The sequence below is a fragment of the Harpia harpyja genome, chromosome 1 (assembly GCF_026419915.1).
Source record: "Harpia harpyja isolate bHarHar1 chromosome 1, bHarHar1 primary haplotype, whole genome shotgun sequence".
Classification (NCBI taxonomy): Eukaryota; Metazoa; Chordata; class Aves; order Accipitriformes; family Accipitridae; genus Harpia; species Harpia harpyja.
In genome coordinates, this window is record NC_068940.1 from 26,525,270 (window position 1) to 26,549,604 (window position 24,335).

The 24,335-nt window shown below is 39.1% G+C and overlaps 1 protein-coding gene across 7 annotated transcripts in view; it reads left to right on the forward strand.

The window, feature by feature from the left end:
• The window catches only part of CTNND2 (catenin delta 2), a 702,624-nt gene that overhangs the window by 343,662 nt on the left and 334,627 nt on the right, over positions 1–24,335 (forward strand). For all 7 annotated transcript variants that reach the window (XM_052781625.1, XM_052781615.1, XM_052781635.1 and 4 more), the window contains 2 exons: positions 21,918–21,952; positions 22,438–22,554. In XM_052781625.1, the coding sequence (XP_052637585.1) occupies positions 21,918–21,952; positions 22,438–22,554 (152 nt within the window). The remainder of the gene's footprint in view (positions 1–21,917; positions 21,953–22,437; positions 22,555–24,335) is intronic.

A 24,335-nucleotide genomic window follows, 5' to 3' on the forward strand; every position in this document is an offset into this window, starting at 1 on the left:
ATGGTGGCAAATGCCCTGTGGGGGTGGCTACAGCAATGGAAGCAGAGCAACTGGCAGCGCAGAGGTAAACCCATCTGGGCTGCCGCACTGTGGCAAGATATTGCATCCCGGCTAGAGAATCTGGTTGTAAAAGTACGTCACGTAGATGCTCACATACCCAAGAGTCGGGCCACTGAAGAACATCAAAACAACCAACAGGTGGATCAGGCTGCCAAGATTGAAGTGGCTCAGGTGGACCTGGACTGGCAACATAAGGGTGAGCTATTTATGGCTCGGTGGGCCCATGATGCTTCAGGCCATCAGGGAAGAGATGCAACATATAGATGGGCTCGTGACCGAGGGGTGGACTTGACCATGGACACTATTGCACAGGTTATCCATGAATGTGAAACATGTGCTGCAATTAAGCAAGCCAAGCGGTTAAAGCCCCTGTGGTATGGAGGGCGATGGCTGAAATATAAATATGGAGAAGCCTGGCAGATTGACTATATCACACTCCCACAAACTCGCCAAGGCAAGCGCTATGTGCTCACGATGGTGGAAGCAACCACCGGGTGGCTGGAAACATATTCTGTGCCCCATGCCACCGCCCGGAACACTATCCTGGGCCTAGAAAAGCAAGTCTTGTGGCGACATGGCACCCCAGAACGAATTGAGTCAGACAACGGGACTCATTTCCGAAACAACCTCATAGACACCTGGGCCAAAGAGCATGGCATTGAGTGGGTGTATCATATCCCCTATCACGCACCAGCCTCTGGGAAAATTGAGCGATACAATGGACTGTTAAAGACTACATTGAGAGCAATGGGGGGTGGAACTTTCAAACATTGGGATACACATTTAGCAAAAGCCACCTGGTTAGTCAACACCAGAGGATCTGCCAATCGGGGTGGCCCTGCCCAGTCAGAATTTTTACGTACTGTAGAAGGGGATAAAGTCCCTGTAGTGCACATAAAAAATATGTTAGGGAAGACAGTCTGGGTTACTCCTGCCTCAGGCAAAGGTAAACCCATTCGTGGGATTGCTTTTGCTCAAGGGCCTGGGTGCACTTGGTGGGTGATGCGAAAAGATGGGGAAGTCCGATGTGTGCCTCAAGGGGATTTAATTTTAGGTGAGAACAGCCAGAATTAAACTGTATATTAGTTGCTATATAACCCTGCTACTGTATGTTATCCTTACTATAATTATGTGCTATATCCATAGTACTATAGTAAGAATCACTTAGATCAAGCAAGAAAAGAACTGTGATAAAACTGAGCAAAGCGCAGTAGTGATGGAACCAGAATTGACTCCAGCATGCAACAATCCAACAGTGCACACCATCCTCCTGCTGCGCCAAATGTCACCTGCTTGTCACACTGCACTGAAGCCCAATTCTGCTCTACCGACTGAGAGGACTTTGCACCATCCCTCCTGCCCAGAAAGACTGGTGTGACAGATGGAGCCCAGAGTCAGAAACTAAATGAACTCAATGAACATTTTATGAACATGACCCATGAACTAAAAGAATGATATCTCTGTGTGTGTATACATATATATATATCATTGCTCATATGTCTTAAAGGAATGGAAAGGTGATGATTGATCAGGATGTAACTAAAGGTATGGGAACTGTGCATGACGTCAATGGTATAGAATAAGGGGTGGATACTGTCCTGGTTTCAGCTGGGATAGAGTTAACTGTCTTCCTAGTAGCTGGTACAGTGCTATGTTTTGAGTTCAGAGCGAAGAATGTTGATAACACTGATGTTTTCAGTTGTTGCTCAGTAGTGTTTAGACTAATGTCAAGGATTTTTCAGCTTCTCATGCCCAGCCAGTGAGAAAGCTGGAGGGGCACAAGAAGTTGGCACAGGACACAGCCAGGGCACCTGACCCAAACTGGCCAACGGTGTATTCCATACCATGTGACGTCCCATCCAGTTTAGGAACGGGGAAGTGGGGGGGCAGGGATTCGCCGCTCGGGGACTGGCTGGGTGTCGGTCGGCGGGTGGTGAGCAATTGCACTGCGCATCATTTGTACATTCCAATCCTTTCATTATTGCTGTTGTCATTTTATTAGTGTTATCATTTTCATTATTAGTTTCTTCTTTTCTGTTCTATTAAACCGTTCTTATCTCAACCCACGGGTTTTGCTTCTTTTCCCGATTTTCTCCCCCATCCCACTGGGTGAGGGGGAGTGAGTGAGCGGCTGCGTGGTGTTTAGTTGCTGGCTGGGGTTAAACCACGACATCTACATAATTAAATTTCGATGGTCAAAATGCTCATCTCCACACTGGTGCTAATCCATGTGGTATTTTCACCCAGCTGCCTTTCCCTTGAATTGGTGAAGAGAGGGGATAGATGTGCTGCACACAAACAACTGAAGAGTGCTTCTTAATTTCCCACAGACTGACACAGGGGTCCAGAACAGCAGTTTGGATGTAAAGGATATTGGACTTGGAAACTTAGGTGAGACTAGTTATGAATACATATATAAATGTAGGGTTTCCATATGCAAGGTTTCACTGTGACTTCATTTTAAGCACCAAATTTATTAGGTTTGGGTCTGGCTCACTGAAAAGGAAATAACCTCTACCATGTGTTTCTGGTTTTCACTATATGCGCCTTCTACCTCACACACGTAACCTCTCTTAAATTTACTAGTATCTGTATTTGATTCTGAAGTGAAGTATGTAGCTCATTCTGTTTAAATGTTTTTTATATGCATTGCTTTAGAGAAAGTTTAGGACATACATCTTGAAATTACTGCTGCTGTGCTTAAACTGTATCCTACATATGTCTATACATAATAGTTCACAATGTCAGAGTTCATACTTAATGGACAATAAAAGCCTATTAAATAACCATCTTCTTGGAGATATGTTATTTTTGTCAAGAATAGTCATCTATTAGTTATTTGTTTAAGTAGGCTCTATTTAAATGTTTCTGTAGTTTGGTTCAGGCTACAAAGGTCTTGGCCATAATTGTGCTGACAGCTGTGGATCCAGTAATCCATTTGTATAAAAATCAAAGTATTACTCACAACCTTAAAGCTGGAAATTGATAAAATGGTAGACTAGAATTTAAAACTGGAAAGAGAGAAAAAAATGTTTATGACTGGAATATTTATAAGGTTAAATTAATTTTAAATATGATTCACACTGTGATGTGTGGAGTAATGGTAGCTTCAGAAATAAATTTAAAAAAAAAACAATAAAAAAACCCTCTTAGCTACTGATTGGGCCATATTCTAGTCTTACAGAATTATTCAAATATTCTTCCTGCTGTAAGTATGTGTAGAACTTGCTACATAGATTTGGCCAGTTTGAAGGGAAAATAGTTTTGTGTTAGGTTTAGCAGCCCGTGACTTCCATAGCCAAAGAGTATGGCTGTGATGCAGACTAGCTGCTGGTACATACTGCATGAGTGGGACCAGCAAGGTGTGCTGGCCCTTGCCAGTGTATTTGCCTGAGAAGTTGAGAGGAGTTCGTGCTGGTAAGGAAGGCACTATTATTTGGCACTCCAGTGGAGAGCATTTTACCCACATTCAGTTTGTCACTGAACGAGAAGGAAATGGAAATGCATTGAATTAAGTGCGATAGGCTCAGAAAAGTATTTGCAGTAGTGCAGTGTCTGCGCTGTGGTCACCCTTGGCCGATGGCTCCCCTTGGCTGACGGAGAAGCCCGCCATCGCAGTTCTCTGGCACAGCTCTCTTCAGTGAGCTGGGATGAAATGCTGCCACAGAAAAGCTATGATGCTTTTTTCTGCTGGGCTGCTGGTGGAGAACAGGGACCTTTCCATTTCCCCGATGGTGACTTGTTAGATCTTCATACTCCCCAGAAGCACATCATTATGAGAGTGTCAAAACAGTTCTCATGGGTCTTGTCCACAGTTCTGCCTTTGTTTGGTTCAAACTTACTTTCCTGTGTAGTAGACATAGGTATAAATCCAAATTAGTCACATACTTCCATGTGTCTCTACAAAATGCTGTCAGCAACGCCATACAATAAAGCTATATCGTAATTAATTCCGTCTGCTATGTAGTGACTCTTTTCCCACATAAAACAGAGGTGGTTAGATGACAAGTAGCAGTTCACGCTGCAAAAAGGATCTTTCTTTTGAAAGTTGTTTGCATAATGTATGATTTTGCTTTTGTTCTGATACAGTAAGTTAAGATGCTCACCCAAGTAATGTACACTGCAGTGGAGCAATATGGAATCTGACAGTGGGAACTGGGGGGTTCCTGCCAGGGGCAGGTAAGATGCAAAATAGGGCCGGGGCAATTGGGGATATGGAGAGAAGGAAGGATGAATTGAGGGCAGGTATAATCCACGTCATGGTAGGGCATGGCTTTCTGTGGACTCATTTTCAAGTGGTCAACGCTTTCATAAAATAACAGGGCAGGTGTCATGAATTCATTTGTGTAAACAGATAAGCTTGAGCCCTTTGGAAGGAAGTGAAAACTACAGAATAAGTGTGTGGTCATCAGTCCCCGTGCGGTTGAATTTGCCACACACGGTAACTATGTCAAGTGCCCTGTAGCAAGTCATAGACTGACAAGGAATGTTTTTGGTTTTGGTTTGGTTTTTTTTTTTACAGAAGTCTTAGGTTATTCTTTGCTCTAATATAAACTTATAAATGTCTTGAAGGAAAAAGGGGAAGAAGGCCATCTTCTGTCAGATAGCTCTACACTTTAGATAGTGCCCCATTTGTTCTGGGCAGGTTTTTCTTCTGTAGCTGTGAGAAAGGTTGCCCTATGTGTCACATGCATACCTTGTGTCAGAGCTCTGAAGAGTGAACTGCAGTGAAGGAAGGCTTGCTGTCGAGTTTCAGTTGCTTTTCAGGCGATGCCATGTATGTCTTGTTGCCCTCTGCTGAAGAGGATATTGAAACAATCCTTTCCTTTCAAATATTTTGCCAAAAATGTACTTCAACCCCGAGAAGATGGTATCATGGGCTGCTGCTTCTGCTTCCCAGTGATTCCAGGTTATATTTTCACAGTTTAGAAGTAAAAATAGGGGTTACACTTTGCTTCTCTTTTTCTTGTCTGAAACGCAACTTCAGACTGGATTTTAAATGCAGCCAGGCTTCTTAGCCGTAGTGTTCTGGTTAGGAGGACACCAGCAGTGATGCTGAGCACACTGTACAAGCCAGAGCAAGCCACCTGTTTTTTTCCAAGCTGCTTTGGCTCTAAGTTTACAGAAGTTAAATTTATGTGTCTAATGTAAGTACTGACATGCTCAAAACATAGCTGCTTCATGTATTTGGAGTCAAGTTACTTAATCACCATTTTTAATGTCATGTTTTATGGGCAACCTCACTTGCATAGTACGCTGCCCTCTCCAGCTCCTACTGATTTGAGTAAAATCTGAACTGCTTAGGAAGAAATGAAACGATCCATGAACTGTTTGAGATAAATGTATTTATCCACTGGATAAATAGTGTTTGGGATGCTAGTGTGCTCGGTCTTGTCACAGGTTCCATTAATGCTTTTTGTAATAGGCAGAAGATGGGAGGAGGAGATAATAGTTCTAAAAACACAAAAGATCTAAAAAACCCTGAAACAACTCATGTTAAAGCTTTTCAGAAAGATAGCACTTCTAGTAGAGGTGCAGTTAGCAGCAGAATTGCAGTTCTGTCAGAAGACCCTGTTGGGTTGGGTTGGGTTGGGGTGGACAGGAATGAACTAGGCAGTCAAGCCACCATTTCTACAAACCCCGTCTGCTGTAGGAGAGTTTTCCTCCTCTAGATTTACTGGGAAGTCCTTGATCCTTCTCCCCTAGTACTGATGCTAGCTATGCTCACTCATGTGCTTGGGTGTTCCTGGATTCCCCCAGCGCCGGGTCAGCTTGCCCTGTTCACAAGGCAGGCGAGGGTGCCGGCAGTCATGCTGAGCCCGTCTCTTCCCGGGGTCTCCAGCTCTGCAGCTGCCTGGCACTCACCGGGCACACAGCGGAGTCAGGCTGTGATGGAGCGGTACCTGTAGTCTTGTGCAGACTACTCTCTTTTTTTTTTTTTTTTTTAATTGTGCATTAATTCTTCAAAGCGCTTCTGCTATTGTAAAGCAGACTTCGTAGGGCACGTGAGTCTTTGAGGAGATAGTTTTTCCTTGTAGTATGGAAACATTAAAGGTGTTTTGGGCTCACAGTGCTGCAGAAGAACATGTTTTCAAATTTAATCTGTCAGTGGTGAAAACAATGACTGATGGAAAAATAGGACAGAAAACTTCTACCCACTATTAGTGTGCATCACCTAAACTTCACATGCAATTTGCCTAATAGTATTTACTTTTAGATACAAGTCTTTATAAACAGCTACAAGATATTGACATCATGATAATTAAAATGTTGACTTCTGTAAATGAGCGTGTTAGGGAATCATTTGAATGTTTATAATTGCCAAATTTTGTTTCAGGCACTTAAAAAAAATATATATATAAAAAAACATTAGATTTAATATAAAGATTCATACAAAGATGTATAATTCTCAAGTACTTGAATGGGTCAATACTATGCCTATGTACCTATATGTTTGTACACACATATATATACAGAGATGAAGAACTGCTTTCTCTGAGGCTAGAGGCATTTATTTTCCTTGAAGCTTGGAATCTGGAATTAAAACTAACTTGTATTTGTCATCCTGGAGGATGAAAATATGCTGCAATGTGCAGATGGGACATGTGCATATACTACGGTGCTTATAGAAACAAATAGCTATGCTTCTAATACAGCTTTGTGCCTATTCTTTGCTGTCCTATGGGTTTTTTCTCTTTCAATTGCAATGTTTCCATGTTGAATAAAAAAATTAATAAATATACTGGACCAACTAATGTTTTAACTTACTGTTTTATGCATGTAGTGGTAATTGTAGTAAAGCTGGGTTTCCTCAATGTCTCTCCATTTGACTATCCATATTATTGGCAGTACATTTTGGAGTAGTTCATTAAAGACCTATTTATGAATAGTAGAAACTGTATTGCTATTATAAGTTCTATTTCATAGATGACCATAAAGTATGTTCAGAATTCCTGCATTCTTTCAACAACCTGCTCATAAAACATTTCCTTCTTTTTCATTATGGAGCAAAAAAAGAATAAGTACTTGTCCAAGGAGAAGGAAGACAATTTTCAGTCTTAATTTCGTGAAAAAATTGAATCCAAGTCATGGTAAGATGAGGCTGGAATTAACCTAAGGAACAAAAATTCAGTCTTACCTGGTATCAGAAGACTGCTTTAATACATTTCAGGTACTGATCTTGCCTCCTCTTCAAACTGGCTGAATTTGTCTTACACATTCCTGTGGAAAAGTATATTCCCCCAGGACTGATTTTTGAGTACTTCTGCATCATTTCCCTTGCTCAGCTTCAGTTTAACACCACCGGTTGTCTCTTGTCTGGCCTTTTTTACGCCCACTGTTCAAATCTTGTACTGTTTCACACTTTATTTTTTAAGCTATTAACTTTGCAATGTCATCTGATAATGGGTTAAATGCCTGATGGAATTCCAGATGTATTAGATCTACATTTCCTTTTTTTACTCTTCGAGAGAAATTTACCATTTTATGTGCTGTGTGAAACCTTAATAAAATCAAGTGCATTTATTTCTTTTCCTGTTGACCATTGCAATTTGAATTATTAGCACATTTTTAACTTTGGAAGTCAGCCTAGGCTTGAGTTCTGGTTGGTTTAGTTTCTTTCCCCCAGTCTTAAAAAGGTACAATTCTTTGTAATGTCTATTTGGAAAGTGCCATCCCAAGCTTGATGGATGAATAAAATCCACGATTATCATAGTTATTTCAATTTTGGACTGGAGATTATATAGTTCATCATGAGATGTAGAGTATACTGTATTCTTTGAATTCTCCTTACTATGATCCCTCAGTAGAACATCGTTCTTACTGAAAACAGGCCAGATACAATTTTTGGCGCTCTAGAGGTCACTTTTATTCCAGTCCCATCCTAACTGCAACATTGTCCTGTATTGCAGTCAAAACTCTACAGTTGTCCTGTACAGTTTTGTGTTGAACTATATTGTTCAACACAAAAAATTGTTGAAATTGTTAGACCACTAGAGATTCTTAAAATTTTCTTTATCAGTGGGTCTTTTCATGTTTTCTTTATAGACTTTTTCCTTATTCATTATGTTCTTTAAAATGGAAAAACATTAAGATCTGGACACAATTTTTAAGAGTTGAAGACTGTTAATACCTCCCAATCAGTGCTCATCGACCCTGCTTTGAGCAGAGGTTTGAACTACATGGTTGGGAGTAAAAGTCTGTCTCTGCTTTTGGCACTGACTGCCCTTAAGCTAACTTACAAATACTGTTCTTCCTCAAAATGGCCACAAAACACATTGCTTTCTTAATTGTTTTCACCTATGATCTTTAGCATTTCTATAGTGTGAGAAATTAATTTAGTCAAGTCCAGAACAGATTTTATGTGATTCATATTCAGGGAGAAAAAAAAAAATAAAAAATCAGTCTCCTCACTTTTCATATTAGCTCTGTTTTGCCAATGAAAACAGATTTAGCTTTTTGATCAGGCTATTTCTGAGATTCACTGAACAAGTACTGTAAAATTGTCAATTTTACAATTAGCTTTTAAACCTAGATTAAGATATTTAAAGAGAAAGAAGTTGCAGAGTTAGCAAAATGATGGGATATCTCAATTGAGAACCTGTCGTGGTTTAACCCCAGCCAGTAACTAAGCACCACGCAGCTGCTCACTCCCTCCCCACCTCCGGTGGGATGGGGAGAACTGGAAAAAAAAAAGTAAAATTTATGGGTTGAGATAAGAACAGTTTAATAACTGAAATAAAAATGTAATAATAATAATAATAATTATTATTATTATTATCATAATTATAATAATAGAAGATAACAAAAAGAGAGAGAAATAAACCCCAAGAAAAGACAAGTGATGCACAACACAATTGCTCACCACCCGCTGAGTGATGCGGGGGCAGCGATCCGCCCCTCCCGGCCAACTCCCTCCAGTTTCTATACTGAACATGAGGGTCCGTGGTATGGAATATCCCTTTGGCTGGTTCGGGTCAGCTCTCCTGGCCGTGCTCCCTCCCAGCTCCTTGTGCACCTGCTGCTGGCAGAGCACGGGAAACTGAAAAATCCTTAATTTAGGATAAACGCTATTTAGCAACAAATAAAACATCAGCGTGTTATCAACATTCTTCTCAGGCTAAATCCAAAACACACTGTACCAGCTACTAAGCAGAAAATTAACTCTATCCCAGCCAAAACCACGACAGAACCCCTCAAAATTTGATTTAGTGTAATCAGAGAAAAGAAAGCTAAAATAAATGCAAAGCTGGTAGCTGTTACATTATGTATATGTAATTTTTCTGATGATGGAACATGTGATTAGGATGGGCACAGAGGGAAAAGTATTACTGGGTGGCAAGAGCTCTAGTTAAAACTAACTGGATTCTGGATCTATCAGCCATGGGGAAGAAAGAATTTTAATGAGTTGTTTTGAACAAGTGGTGTTGAGGTATCCTAGAGAGGGATTTGCATAGGTGGCCAAGAGCTTAATTTTTCTATGGTTCAGGAACCTTTTCACCAAAACAAAAGGCTTTTAAAAAAATCTATCTGCCAATGTAAAGCTCAGCTAGTTACTTGAGATCTGTGTTTAATTTCCCTTGTCTGCTTTTTCAGCAGAGTCAGCAGAGAAAATTAGTGCTTTTATTTAACCTGATACAGTTTAACATTTTTCTGCATAATTATACAGACCTTCCAGAAAGTAGTAGATGGCCCCTTGAGCAGAATGAAGATCAGTGCCCTATCTTAACACTTTAAAGTGTTACAACTTTTCTAATTTGAAATGCTTTGAGGACTGCAGTAGGTAGAATTTGGTTTTATCAAGCAAGCCATCTCAGCAGTTGAATTCTTCTATTGAGAGGTTCTGAGATATGACCTCAGTGCTACCCTAAGTGATAGACTAACTGGTGTCTGAAATTTTTACAAGTGATAAAAGCATATAGCTAAGCCTCCTATCTTTTTTTTGGAACGCAACATGAGAACCTCTAAGATTTGTGAAGTCACTCTTCTACTATATTAGGGCCAGATTTGCATTGGAAAATTTTGCAATAATTAAGTAACAAGTAGCTTTCACTACTGGTCCAATTTCCTCTCCGCTTTGGTCTCCCCAATTTGTGGAGACAAAGATGGTCTTTTGGGCAGCTTAAAGGAACAATAATATGGAAATTCAGGGGTATGCTTTTGTTTTTCGTGAATATTAGTGGGATTGCACACAAGAGGAGTGAGAGAGCTGAAGTACAACAAGGTTTAGGAAACAAATGTGCCACTCAGCTGTAGCAAAATCAGCTGCATGATAATAGGCGCAGACAAGGAATTTGGTACTTGTTTCGATATGCAGACAGTGAGCAATAGATAGGTTATGGAAAAGCCAAACAGAAGAAAGAAGTCGTGAGTAGAACTTCCAAGCACTTGTCTTTTGATTTTATCTGATTTTCAGTCTAACTCTTACTACTAGTACAGCCCTTCATGGTTTACCTGGCTGGCAGACCTTAAAGTACACATCGGTGCACACAGGATCAGGAAATCACATTGCCAAAGTTCTCTTGCAAAGTTTTATCTCAGTATTGAAATGTGTAGATTATGTACATATACCAAGATGAAAAGATTCAATATTTAACTATCTTGTGAAACTTCATGTTCTGGATGTAAAGTATATTTAAGTAGAAAGGTGATTTCATCCTTTTGTTAACAAAACAAAATTTCAAAGGACTGTTTCAAGTAACTTGCACAACATTTTATATTGTAATATTCTGCTAAGAATAAAGGTAATTCAAAATATTACTGCTCTCAGCGTTGCTAGTATGATATCTGGAAGATCATTTTCTTCAAGCTTCTACAAAGGTATCCTTTTACTCTTTAGGAATATTCTCTTTAATGCCTACATTCTCTTTTTAAAAATAGAATTATAATGTATTTCTTACATCTGTCTTTACCAAATTTCTGACTTATGAGCCTGGTTTTACATGCATGGTGTCTCCTGTGTTGTATTTCTTTAGTCACTGGTAGGCAATGAATAATGGAACAAATACTATTTTCTTAGGGAACTGATTCTCGTTTTCCCCTCTGAGCCTTAGCGGTGGAAAAAGCCAGAATAAAAAGACTATGTGCTTACAGCAAAGCTCCAAATCTGTCTAAAGGTTACATTTATTTTTTGTCAGCTTGCATTAATATAATTTTAGTCATTTTCCATAATGAATGTGTGATTAAAGGTTATCCATATAGCTAAATAGCTGTTATTACCATGTGCCATTTTAGTTACTTGGATAATTTGTCAACTCTGTATACAAACAGACAGTTTACAAATAAGAATTTTCACTCCCATAGTTAAAATCATAAATCAATAGCAATTGTTCAGGGGTTGACCCAGCTGCTTATCACCCACCTAATAGGCCAAATTACTTTTACATTCATCCAACATTTTAGGTTAGAAAGTAGTTCTCTGCTGCCTTTACATTCATCCGCTGAAATGTTAAATGAAGACTCATCTTTTTTTGCTTATGTGATTTTTGGTACTGCCTGCTTCTAGAACAACTGTGTTTCTCCATTGTTTCTGGTGGTACGAGGCATTAATTTATGCAGTTGTGTACTTTATGTAGCAATCACCAAGTTGCCAGCATCGCAGATTAAGATTATTTCAAATACAGAACTGGAGGGACCATCCTGGGATGTAGTCCAGTTCCTCGAAGCTGAAACTAACATCAGCTCTTTCTAATGAACTTACCAAACAGCATTCTAAGAGCACAAATGGTTTTGCCACCTCAGCTCAAATTGGGTGGGGACGGCTCCTTCCATGATGTTTTAGTACTTTTTTTAAATTTCCACCAAAAATTTCAACAACCAGTTTAAACCTGTTTGTTCTTGTCCCACCTGTATGCTTCCTCTGATTACTTCTTTTTCTCCTGTGTTTTAGCCTTGCTGCATTATAAAAGACAGTTGTGCTCCCTTTTCAGACTTCAGTTGTCTCATCTAAGAGCTCACCAAACTCTTTTAACTTCCATCTTTTATCAGTTTTTCTGTTCTCTCTTAAAAAATGAGAAATAACTAAACAAATTCTGAACAGCACAATACTGAAGGAGTCTGTCGCATGCCTTGCTACAACATTATGTGCAGGATAGTACTCTGACGTTAGCCCAGCTTTAAGTGGGGACTGGACCAAATGATGCCCAGAGGTCATTCCAACCTGAGTTATGCTATGATTATTCCTCCCTCATCTCAACAGAAAATAATTTGTTCAACACATCTATTAAACTTGGCTTTTTAAATGTACACCTCAAATCGTTTACTTAATCTTCCCTTAAAAAGGATCAACAAAATCTTTCCTGCTCCCTGCAGAGTCTTCTTCTGGTTCATGGCAATGTTTCATGTCCGGACATCTGGTGGAGAATACAGAAATAAAAGACAACATGTAAGGTAGAGGTGACTACCATGCAGTGTCAAAATTCAAACTGTAATATTAACATTAAGAATATTCTTTGTTAGATGCAGGGGACTTCCCGCTACTACATCAGCACGGTAGAAGTTTGCTCCTGGCCCAAACAGGCATAAGCTGCAGGAAAGGGAATAGCAAAATCATCAGCTAAGTAAAGAAGAAACATCCTGGCTCAGTGTTTTGTTCTGTAGGAGGGGAGAAGGAATGGAAAGAAAAGGAGAGAGTTGTTTACATGGAAAGAGGTGAAGGTGAAGAGCCCTGAAGGGGTTTCTTGGAAGGAGCTGAGTGAAGCTAATGTGAAGAGGCTGTAGGGGAGAGGAACTGGTAAGGGCTGTGATGTGTGATTTCACACAGTGACAGGCTATGTGTGTGTTGGGAGTTTCCTGTGTGGAATGCGCTTTCTTCAAGGTAGAGGCCGTCTGGCTTCTGTCTGCATCATTTCCCTAAGGAAGTGCTGAACTCGAAATGAATCATCCCTCAAAATCTAGAGAAAATCACTTTCTTATTAGTTATCAAGGACAACACAGAATAAATATTGTAGCTGAAATAGTCATATAAAAGCATGGTCATACTTAAAATAATTTACCTGAAACAATGGTCAGCATGAGGCTCTCGGCTTGATCTGCATGTTAAGGATTAAGTCTTGTGCTGAAGGGGTGTCCTTGTGCAGTTTGTAATGAGAAGATGAGGAACTTCATGTTACTGCTGGGTTTTACCGGCTCTAGCAGTTAGCTATCCTAGGAAGAAATATTGCAGTATCTTCAGGTACAGAAGTCGGTTTCCGTAAAGGAATTTTATTTATATTGCAGCATATTTCTTTAGAAATGAATGTTCTGGTACCAAAGACCAGAACCAAAAAGGTACTGAAAAAGTGTGTTGTAATGCTTATTTTTAGGTGATTGTCTGCATGCATCCATCATTAGGGTTGAGTTCCTATAGTGCTCATACAGTGCACAAGGAACTGTGTGCCTCAGAACAGAATCGATCTCAATTCACTGAGTATTTCTTACCCTACATCAAAACGTTGGGCAGGATCTTTAAGGTACCTTACATGAAATTCAGTCTCATCTCTGGATCTTCAGTGCCTTTTTCTGCTCCACTGGGAAACTGTCTTTCCTTTTGTGGGTATTACTGCCTTGCACCCTTTCTCTGAAGCCATCTTTCAAAACTTGGTGCAAAGAGAAGGTAGCAGCGGTGACATCTTTTATAATGGAGTTCCTTCACTAAAATAGTGTGTTGTTTTCTATACAGGATTGAGGATTCATAGGAAAGATAGAGAATAGCCTGATGGTCACACTCAGCTTAGATATTGCTTTGATTTCTCACAAGTGAATAAAACAGGATTGTATCTAGTTCTATCACATTGTGCACAAGTGCTTTAATAACTGAACTAGTGGGGGAAGAGTGAGAGAAGAAGCTAGACCTCATTTGATCTTTCAGGGTGTTGTGTTGTTTTCTTTAAAGCATGACAACCATTACCATATTTTCTGTGCAATGCTGTCTGTAAGGCATGCTTGAAGAGTACAGTTTTATGGGTACTGATAGGCTGTGTTGTGATTTAGGCACCAAACTGCTCAGTTGCCTCAAGGCAGAGATGATTCTACCTTTCCACTATTGCCTTTCTCTAATTTGCAATTTCTGATTTATTTCTTGAGCACTTAAGTTCCTTCCAAATATTATTTTAGATGCTTGTGTGGTTTGGATCAGATCCAAATATCACCACTGGGGCTGAAGAAATATGATAGCACACTACTATCTAAACTGCTATACTTTGGAGGAGTGGCAAAATTTAAAATTTAAAGGAGGCTGAGGGGTGACCTCATTGCTCTCTCCAGCTTCCTGAGGAAGGCAAGTAGAGAGGAAGGTGCTGAGCTCTTCTCCCTGGGATCCAGTGAGAGGACGCATGGGAATGGTTCAAAGCTGCGCCAGGGCAGGTTTAGGCTGGACATGAGGAAGCATTTCTTTACCAAGAGGGTGGTCAAACACTGGAACAGGCTTCCTAGAGAGGTGGTCGATGGCCCAAGCCTGTCAGTGTTTAAGAGGCATTTGGACAATGCCCTTAACAACATCCTTTAACTTGGTCAGCCCTGAATTGGTCAGGCAGTTGGACTAGATGATCGTTGTAGGTCCCTTCCAACTGAAATATTCTATTCTATTCTATTCTTTTCTATTCTATTCTATTCTAAAGCTGGTGCTGTTGAGGTAGTTCAGTTTTTTTGGAAGTGAGCTTCTTTCTCAAATAAAAATAGGTTTGAAGCAAACAGGAAGAACTAACATTATTACCTTAGCAGAAATCCAGCCCTGAGCTAATTCATTGTTTTTGTAAACCACTATCCTTTTTCTTAATTAGTTAATCAAAGGAAAGTACAAAATGAAGTAATTTGATTTGATTTTATCTTCTCTAAATAAGAATAAAAGAATGGTTGTATTGATTCAGAGTTAGGGTCTGTCTAGCCCAGTATCCTGTCTGGGATACATAGGGGAAAGAAATGGACACAGAGGGAAGAGTAAGAATAGGGCAATCCTATAATACTTGTTTCCCTAACGCTGTCATTGCTTCCAAGTTTAAAGTTAAATTGAATATAACAAGTACTCGCCTGTGTTGTCCTGCAAATTCTTTTCCTTGGAATAGTAGAGCTTCGCAGGCTCCCGCTGTGAAAGGATTCTCTGTCTTCAGTGTCACACCAGTAACTATCTGCAGAACTGAAACTAAAGGAAACTGGCTGGTATTGCAAGCTAAGTAGCAAGGGGTTTGTTTCTAGCTGGCTAAGTTCAATCAAGACTTCAGTAAATGATTTTGGGGGGTTGGTATGTGTGAAATTAATTCAGTCAAAAAAAAATAATTGCTATAATTGATACACTTGTTGACCGTTTCAGGAGTGACGGTCAAAAACTACAGGGAAACAGACTCTATTATGCTCTCTCCATTAAATAGCAGCCTTTGCTGCCCGCTTTGTGAGCACATAAGCAGCGCGTTGTGTGGAACGCAGGACTGCTGCTGGCTTTCTGTGCATGCTCTGTACTTAAATTGTGCTCTTAGCAGTGTAGCCCACTGAACTTTAAACCACATTTAAATAAGAAGAAATAGAACAGTTATTATTAAGCACAATCAGTATAGGAAAATAGGATATATAGGCCTAGAGCAGTTAAAAAGTTGCTTTTAAAGGAAAATCATGTCTGCAAACTTCTGCAAGTATTAAATGAAGAGGAAAGCATTGATTTTGGGACCTCTTTGAAAATTTGGCTGCAAATATTTCCCTGCTTCATTGGAAAGAAGCACAAAACGTTCATACCACAGACATAAGGTTCTGCTATTGATTTTGTAAAACCTAGGGAGTAACAATGATTTGTCTGGGGAAAAAAATAGACAATTCTCTTTCTCTGTAGGAACTTGTAGCAAGGCCTTTCTAATAAAGGTGGGAATTAACCACCTGAATGGTTTTCTGGCATCTACAGCTAAGAAGTGGTTTGTAATAATTTAAAAAGTCAGTTTAAAATTCATAGGGTACAGAAGAGAAGCCATCAGTAAAATATGTGTGGATTTGTGGAGGTAGTTGTTTCTTTATTTAGGTTTGTTGGGTTTTTTTACATTTTCCAGGATCATTGTAGGGTATTAGATGAGGTTTGTTGGAACATCAAAAGGACTTCTTGATACGGTAGCCGAGCTGATACCACAGCTGACTAATAGAGTGTGATTAAATATTTGAGAGAGGTTACTGTGTCACATCTATAGAGGTGACTACTGAAGTCAGAGATTTTGACGTAATTTTAAATTGGGCAACAAAAAAAAATTGCACTTGGGGGTTGATCTTTTCTGTGGCAATTTATTGAGGGGTTGGTACTTTTTCATGGGATTATTTCATGTAAAATTTATTCTTAAGTCTCCCCCCCCCCCCGATAGTTGATACTAAAGATTGTTTACTGTTTTGCAGATAAGCTGAAGTATACTGCTGATTTAAAATCTGCTTCTCTTTTGCTTTAGATGGAATATTAGTTTCTCAACCTCCTTGCTTTTTGTGAAATGCTTCTGAATCTTTATTCTTCCACGTTCCACAAACAGAATAGCAATTTAAAAATCAGTGAGACAGTATCTGCCTGTAATTATATACAGTGATGTTTGTGTGGCTCCATTGCAGAAATAATTGAAAAGATCATGTGCTGATACAAGTCCTTGTAAAAATCCTTTCATAGCTGTTCTATAGTGGTGTTAGATATAATTTCATGAATTGTTTTAGAAAACAATAAAAAGAAATATTTTTGTGTAGCAGATAGCTATAGCACTTTCTCCAAAAATAAGTCACAACTGTAAACTGAATGACTTCACAAAAAGAAGAGGCACACAGACATTTCTTGGATAAGTAAAGGAATACAAAAGTGTGAGTTTGCTGTGGCAGCCTGTATGCAGGGTCCATGACAAATCAAGATGTGTGCCAGAAAGAGAGAATGAAAGAAGACCTACATCCCTTCCCAGCAGGAACTGAGTTTCTTTCCTATGGTCTTTGCTCTTCCAAGCAGCAGTAAGGCACAGGACTTGAATAACCAAATCATATGACCCGATGTGCACGTTCACTGATGTATACTGGTGCACAGGATAAGAAAAATGAATTTCCACAGGCTGCGTAATAAATACTATGCTAGGAGAAGTGTGTACAGCGCAGTGCGCCTCCATCTTGCCCTGAATGGTTCAGAAGCTATCAAGAGGCATTCATCCAAAGGGAGTCAGATCTCACATTAGGCCATGTGTTGTCTAAAACTAAACCCAAGCGATTCTGCAGGTAGCGCTGCGACCCGGTAGTGTGCAAAATGCGCGTGTTGGACTGGGGGTTTGATGTAAGTTGCCTTTGCCCCACCGTTGTCCCTGCTGCCAGGGCCACGGGCACATCCCGACTTCCCGGAGTCAGCGGAGTCCAAGGTGCCCTTGCTGCTCCCCGGCACCTGCTTTGAAAGCAAATCCTTGGGTGTTTGTACAAGCTCTGTGGCAATGCTGTCTGAGGATGTCTCAGGCAGTTTTTCTCCTCCCTAAGTGCTCAACAGCCTTCCGCACCTCTGAGTTACCTCCCCTGAGGGTTCTGGTTACTCTTACAGAAACGTGGCTCGTGAGCGTGGTCCAGGAAAGCGGTATTTTGGTGTCACTGTGAGCATTCACCTGTACGCCACCAAACCTGCTTTTGACTCACGTAAATTGTGGGAAGAGGCCTTGGATGGTCATATGTAGCTCACCTTGTTCTGCTGGTGCTGGCAGTTGTGCGACGGTACCATTGTCTCCACAGAGACCATCTTGCCATTCTGGGTTCCTATCAAGTTGCCCTTGCTCCCAAATGCCCGATTTCTTGCTTGTCGATAGACATACTGTAGCTCAGACTGGGATTTTTATCCATGCCTGAAAAGGGATAAACTTGATGTAACCAGATTGCTGGTAATAGTCTGACATCCTTTGCTGGCCATAGAAACTCTGCATTTTTGCAACGCTTTGTGCTTCTGATCTTTCCACATTGTGCAGAGGCAGGTAGAGCTCCCCGAGCACTCTCTTCATGTGATGTTCCCCAAAACAAGCTCCCTGCAGCGTGCTGTGCTCATTTGCCTTCCATCCTCCTAGCATGCAAGGTCACACGTAGAAGGTTTCTTGCTACTTCAGTGCTTTTATTACATGCATGCAGAAAAGGGAACATGTGAGTTCAGCTGGAATCAAGATGACCACTCTGTGGATATTTACTTTGCTTATCCTTGCCGAGGGAGATAAAACGACTTTTACTGGAATATTTCCTTGCATAAGTGGTTATTAAAGGTGCATCCTTACAGAAGATAGGTTCATTAGCTTCAAGATGAACATCCAGAACTAAACATATGACAACATTCTTGTTTTGGTTGCTTGGTTGGGTTTTTTGTTTGTTTGTTTGTTTGTTTTTTAGCATTAGCTTCTCATTCTTAAGTTATTCTGCTTCCCTGGGATTTTCCTTCAATAAATCCTATTTTCCAAAGACAATATCAGTATAGAAGAATCAAACTTTTGTATAGTTGAGTGGTGATGCAGGATTCTTTATATCACTCAAATAGAATTAAGTAGAATGGTCGTCTTACTTGTACTAGAACATTTGAAGTAGGTATGGGATGCAACGACTATTAATAATGAAAGAAGAATACAGCAAATAAATCATAATTATTCTCCTGGTTTTGGGTTAAGGGAGGTAATAATTATACCTGCCTGAGTTCTCAGCTCATTTATGTTCTATGCTATCATTTTCTAATACTATACTAATGTAATTCTGGTTAAAAACTCTCTCCTCCCTCCTCGAACTCTAAGGTTGGTGCAGATTTCCATAATTCACAACTTCTCAATAAAGTATTTTATTGCTCAGCTTCCTGAGTCGAAGTTGGTAGAGTTTGCAAACTTACATAATGAGGCATAGGAATGTGCAGAAAAGCAGTTGATAATGAATTTAAAACCTTTTCTTTAGAAAAACTATGAAGCAGAAAGCTTTATTTTGCTGAATGTGCTGAAAAATTTATTAGGGGGAATACTTCAGTTAATTTTTTTTTTTGGTCTTTTCATGTAATTGATGTGAGTATACAGTCATTTGTACTGATCTCTTGTGAAGCTGGAAAAGCACAAAAAAAAAGCACTTTTATTCTCTCAAGCAGATTTGGCACAGTTGTGTGACAGCCTAAAGGCTTCCTGCACAGACACGTCAGGTTGCTTCAGTCGGGAATCCTTTTCAGGCCAAAAGCAGGAAAAGCTCATTTTTAAAAAAAAAGTTATGATTAAAAAAAAAAAAGTGAAAAAAAGCAGCATATCTAAATTTAAACTATGTCAAATTCTAATAAGATTTTTCTAGGGAAACCCTTTACATGTTTGTCTGCAAGACCGAGGCATCTCTTTGTAACCAAGAAATGGGAACTGTAATGGGCAACTACATCGGACCATTCAAAAGCTAAGAAGTGTGAAGTTAACTAGGGAGACCAGCACTCTTTTCATACCAGAATATATTGATATCTTGTAGGAGCAAATACACTGTTATTCTAGACTCATAGAATCATTTAGTTTGGAAAAGACCTTTAAGATCATTGAGTCCAACCGTAAACCTAACACTGGCAAATCCACCACTAAACCGTGTCCCTAAGTGCTGCATCTACACATCTTTTAAATCCCTCCAGGGATGGTGACTCCACCACCTCCCTGGGCAGCCTGTTCCATATTCCACATGTTGAATAAGAAGGTAGCATTAGGATAAAAATTTTGATGGTGAATCCGTTACATTGACTATGAAAGTTACAGTATTTATTAAAAGACCATTACAGCAGATGTGAGGAGAAGCCTGACTAAAACTGGAAAAGCCAAAATATAGTCAAAATTTATTGCAATCCTTTTTTAGACCTTCCCATCTAAGAGTTGTTAAGGTGAATACATTAAACTGTTTCTATGGAAGTCAGACTAGTGATATTAGGGATCACTATTCATCAGCCACTAGTGATTCATTTAATACTGTCTGTACTATGTCAGTAATGAACTTCTACATTTTATACAAATTTACTGCTTAAGAAGGGCTAAGCTGGAATTCCTGGAAATGATAATTCACTCTTTATGCAGAGACTTGATTTTCCTTTCTCACTGATTTTGATGAGGTGGCACAGTCTTTTACATCAGTATGTTCTTGCCAGCAACATTTAGTAATTCATTCTGCAAGAATGCCACCTGAGATGCTACATTTTTTTCTGTCTTTTGAGGTGGTATCTATCACATAGAAATCTGGATACTAGAAGAGGGACTGTATAGCGGAAAGTAATAAATTGCTTATTATAGATGATGTGAATTCCAGAAAGGAAGATCGCTCTCAAGTCCCGGTGTGTCAGCTGAAGCTGCAGTTGTTTAATGATTTTGAAAATCAGGCAAAAGGAATTTCAAATTGGAAGAAGTAATATTTCAAAAAGAGCCACCATACCTAGTCACCACCCACTAGGGCTCCATTTGAAAAGGTAATTTAAATTAAAGTATTTCTTCCAGTTTAGCACTTTGCCATTATTACTTGCCAGAGGACTCTGGCTATGTTTATCTTCGATATTATTAACTTCAGTGGACTTGAATGCAAGCATTTTAGTTGAGTATCTCATCAAAGGGCTGGGTTCTTAATCTATGAAATCCCACTACAGTGAGTCAATATAAACCACAGATGGTAGATATTTGGAAATAGATAATGATGTATAGATTTGAATTTGTCAGGTTAACACTTTTGCTACCAGCTAGAAATTAAGTTGTCCTTTAGAACTATTTATATGCCAATTAGGCAATTATCCTTTTTTTAACACTTATCAAATCTGATAAATATTTCACCCAAGTTCTTTTCCTATAAGAAGAGACCTCCAAAAAGAAGCATTATCCTTGTTCAGAACATAGATACTAGGAGCTATACTCACATATTCATAAGAGATCCAGCATCTGTTGGGAAAAGGGAAAACAAGATTTAAAATCCATTTACCCATTACAAAGAGCATTTATTCTCAACATCAGAAAGAAATACATTTATAGCTTGAAAAGTTAAAATAATTTGTCTTTGTTTTTTTTACCAATGTAACAGGTGATTTTGTTCTCCCCTATAAATATATTGTAAAAATGTACAGAAAAATGTTTTCATTATGACTACAATAATCAGTTCACTGTTGTCAAAAGAATGATTATTACTGAGTAACTTCGATCTGTTTTGTATTCTTGGCATGTGAGAAAGACCTATACTGAAGCATAAACAGATCATGCCTCGGAGGAAAGTGTACTCATTGCCTAATTGAATATATTATTCATTTTATCTTTCCTTTGACTATATCGTTCATTTTATAGCACAAACCCCTACCTAACCCATCCTCTGGTGTGCATGCTCATTATTTTAAAATTAAGACCTTCCATTGCTTAAGTGCTTGTACATAGAAGCACAAACACATCTAAATTTACTCTCTTGTGTAGGCCAATTGAATTAACTTAGCTACACATTTGAATAATATAAAAATGCACATAATGATCAGTAAAACCAGGAGTCATACTCGTAATTTCTTTTAGAAATCACATGTAACTGTTCACTTGAGAAAACAATTTATAACTTTGTCTATAAAAATAGAAAATCAGACAAATAGAAGGATCAAAAAAAGTTGCAAAATGTTAATATTTTTGCTTTGAAATAATTTAATTTGTATATCAAGACTAAGAGGGCAGTTTCTATATGCATGTTCTAAATTACTTAATTAAAAAGTGAAGATGCTTCCCTCCTGCTGAATGAATGCTGTGCAAGTCATTCATTACAAAAATATGTAAAATCATACTTGATATATTTTAACTATGTTATTTATTCTTAAGTCAGTTTCTTTATTCTTAAATCAGTTCCTTCAGAACAGACTTAGATCTGAATATTGATGGCATACTACTGAATCATTTAATATGAAATTAACACTTTTTTTTTTCTCTTTTCAGTTCAACAGAAGAGCAGTTTCACTGGCAAACACAAGGTAATGTTCTTATCTACATATATGTGTTACATTTATTCTCTCCCAGAATGATCATATTCCCTAACAAAGATGGAGGAGAAAACAACATTTATTTATGCAGTATTTTTTTTTTTTTCATTGCTAGTGTGTGAAAGCCCTACTTAAAAACTGGCAAAATTTTGCAAAAGTTGTTAAGGTTGACAAAAAGAACACCAAGACTAACGTAGAGTTTTGAGAGGGGGCATTGCTAACCGTGTCTCTAACTTTTTTTAAGACTAGACCTGAAGTTTCTAATTTTGCTTTTATTAACCCAAGGCCATGCTTGCAAAGGGTGGTGTAATTTTCAATATGCTTAGTTTCCTCTGAATATGTGATCTTGGTGTGCTCTCCATTCCTTCATCAGCTGTGAATGCTTAGTCACATGTAACTGGTTTTACCTTTTGTCTTGTAACTGATTTCACCTTTTGCCTTTCTTCTACATTTTTATGTTGTTAATTTTATTACAGATGGTCAGAAGGATATAGAAGATGAACTCACCACTGGTCTGGAGCTGGTGGACTCCTGTATTAGATCACTGCAGGAATCAGGGATACTCGACCCACAAGACTATTCAGCCAGTGAAAGTAAGTTGCTAGAAACGTGTTTTTTAGAACCCAGACATATTTGTAACATGTCATGCTTTAAAACTGAATGCATATCTTACAGTGTTTTTCTTGATTATTTTCTGGTATCGGCAGGAGAAAAAGTGGTTGCGAGCAGTGAATTGCCTCCTCGCCTTTGCAAGTTAACTTCTGGGTTTGTTTGTGAGAGAATCTCACTGCTAGTTTGTGGGGTAAAAAACCAAACATGGCATATATTTTAAGGAAAATATTTTATAATTGCAGTATTGCTGTACTATACTATAAAGTCATGTCACAAGACTTCAGCATCACCACTACAAAAGCCCAGGGAGGGGCTAGCTTGGATGGGAAACTGGCAGGAACTGGCTGAAAAGATGGAAACTAAGAAAAAATGTTAGGGAAAGATGAAGATGGTAGATGGAGAGAAGTCTGGGTACATGAAGAAAACTAGTACTAAAGCAAATTCTGGGGAGTATCACAAAAAGATAAGACACAAATAGGAATGTATATAGATGGGAAGGAGAATAAGGAACGTGGGCAAATGGAAAAGAGTGATGGAGAAGAGGAGCAGTAGAGATGCATTGTGTGGGGGACCAGCAGGGAAGGAAATGAGATTTGTTGAGGCAGGAGGTCCAGTCAGAAAGTTGAAAGCTGAATTTGCTTGGTTGGATGGTTTGTTCATGGGATCAGGAGTTAAGTGCAAAGAGAGGGAACAACAGGGTGATGAGAACGACATTCGAGAAAGGAAATAGTGATAGACTTATGGACAGGGCAATAGCTGTCCCTAAGAAACATAGGTTTGGAGAGAACAGGCAGGTGCGTGTGCTCACAAGGGAGCAGGCTCCCCCACAGAGCCGCAAGCTTGATCTGCTTCATTGTCAGGAAATATCTGTGAAGCCTTTTGTCGCAGCGCCCCATACTCCTCTGCTCCAGGCCCACCGCGTAATGAAACTAGATTGCTATTTGCCATTTATGGTTTTAATTAAGAATCAGATATACATGCCAAAGCTAACACTTGCAGTTCTGCTAATCACTCATAAATGTAATTAGGATGTCATATACTGGATTTTCTTTTTGGTTTGGGGGTCTTTTTTCAATTTAGAGTAAAATATCACAAACACATCAGACAGTTAAAATGTTACCGTGTTTGCGAAGCCAAAAGTACCAAAGTCAAGGCTGTCTGTATAACGTAATACAAATTTCTCATGACTGCATTGTAACACAATTATTATCACGCCCTGTTTTGTACATTTTTTGTCCATGCCTCATTTACCCCAAAGCTAAGGCTCAGATTGCACAGCAGACTGGAGGGGGATTTCATCTGGAGTGCTTCTGACTTCTCTAAGCAATGAGTAGAACACACATACTAAATGCAGACAAAAATCTCGTATTTAACAGTTCAGCTCTGCACTTAAAATTTAATTGTATCCCTCCTTCGTGTCCTGAAGTTCTGATGTTATAGTTGTGAAATCATTCAAAGTATCTTCTACTGACGCTTAGTTTTAGGTGTTCCCTGCTAGTTCACAGGTGTGCTGAGAACAAACGGCTGTAACTGGACACTGTGGAACCAGTCTCAGGTACATGAAGCATGATATGAAAGGAAGTTTAAAACTCGCTCTAAAGTGCCTCACACACAGCATTTGTACTTCATAGACACTTTAGGTCTTAATTCCTTCAACCTCCAAATAGGAAATGAGATCTATGTAAATGTCCCACTTTACAGGTATTCTAAAAATCATTATTTTGATGTATTTGAAGTAAACGTTGAGTGTCATAGAATAATC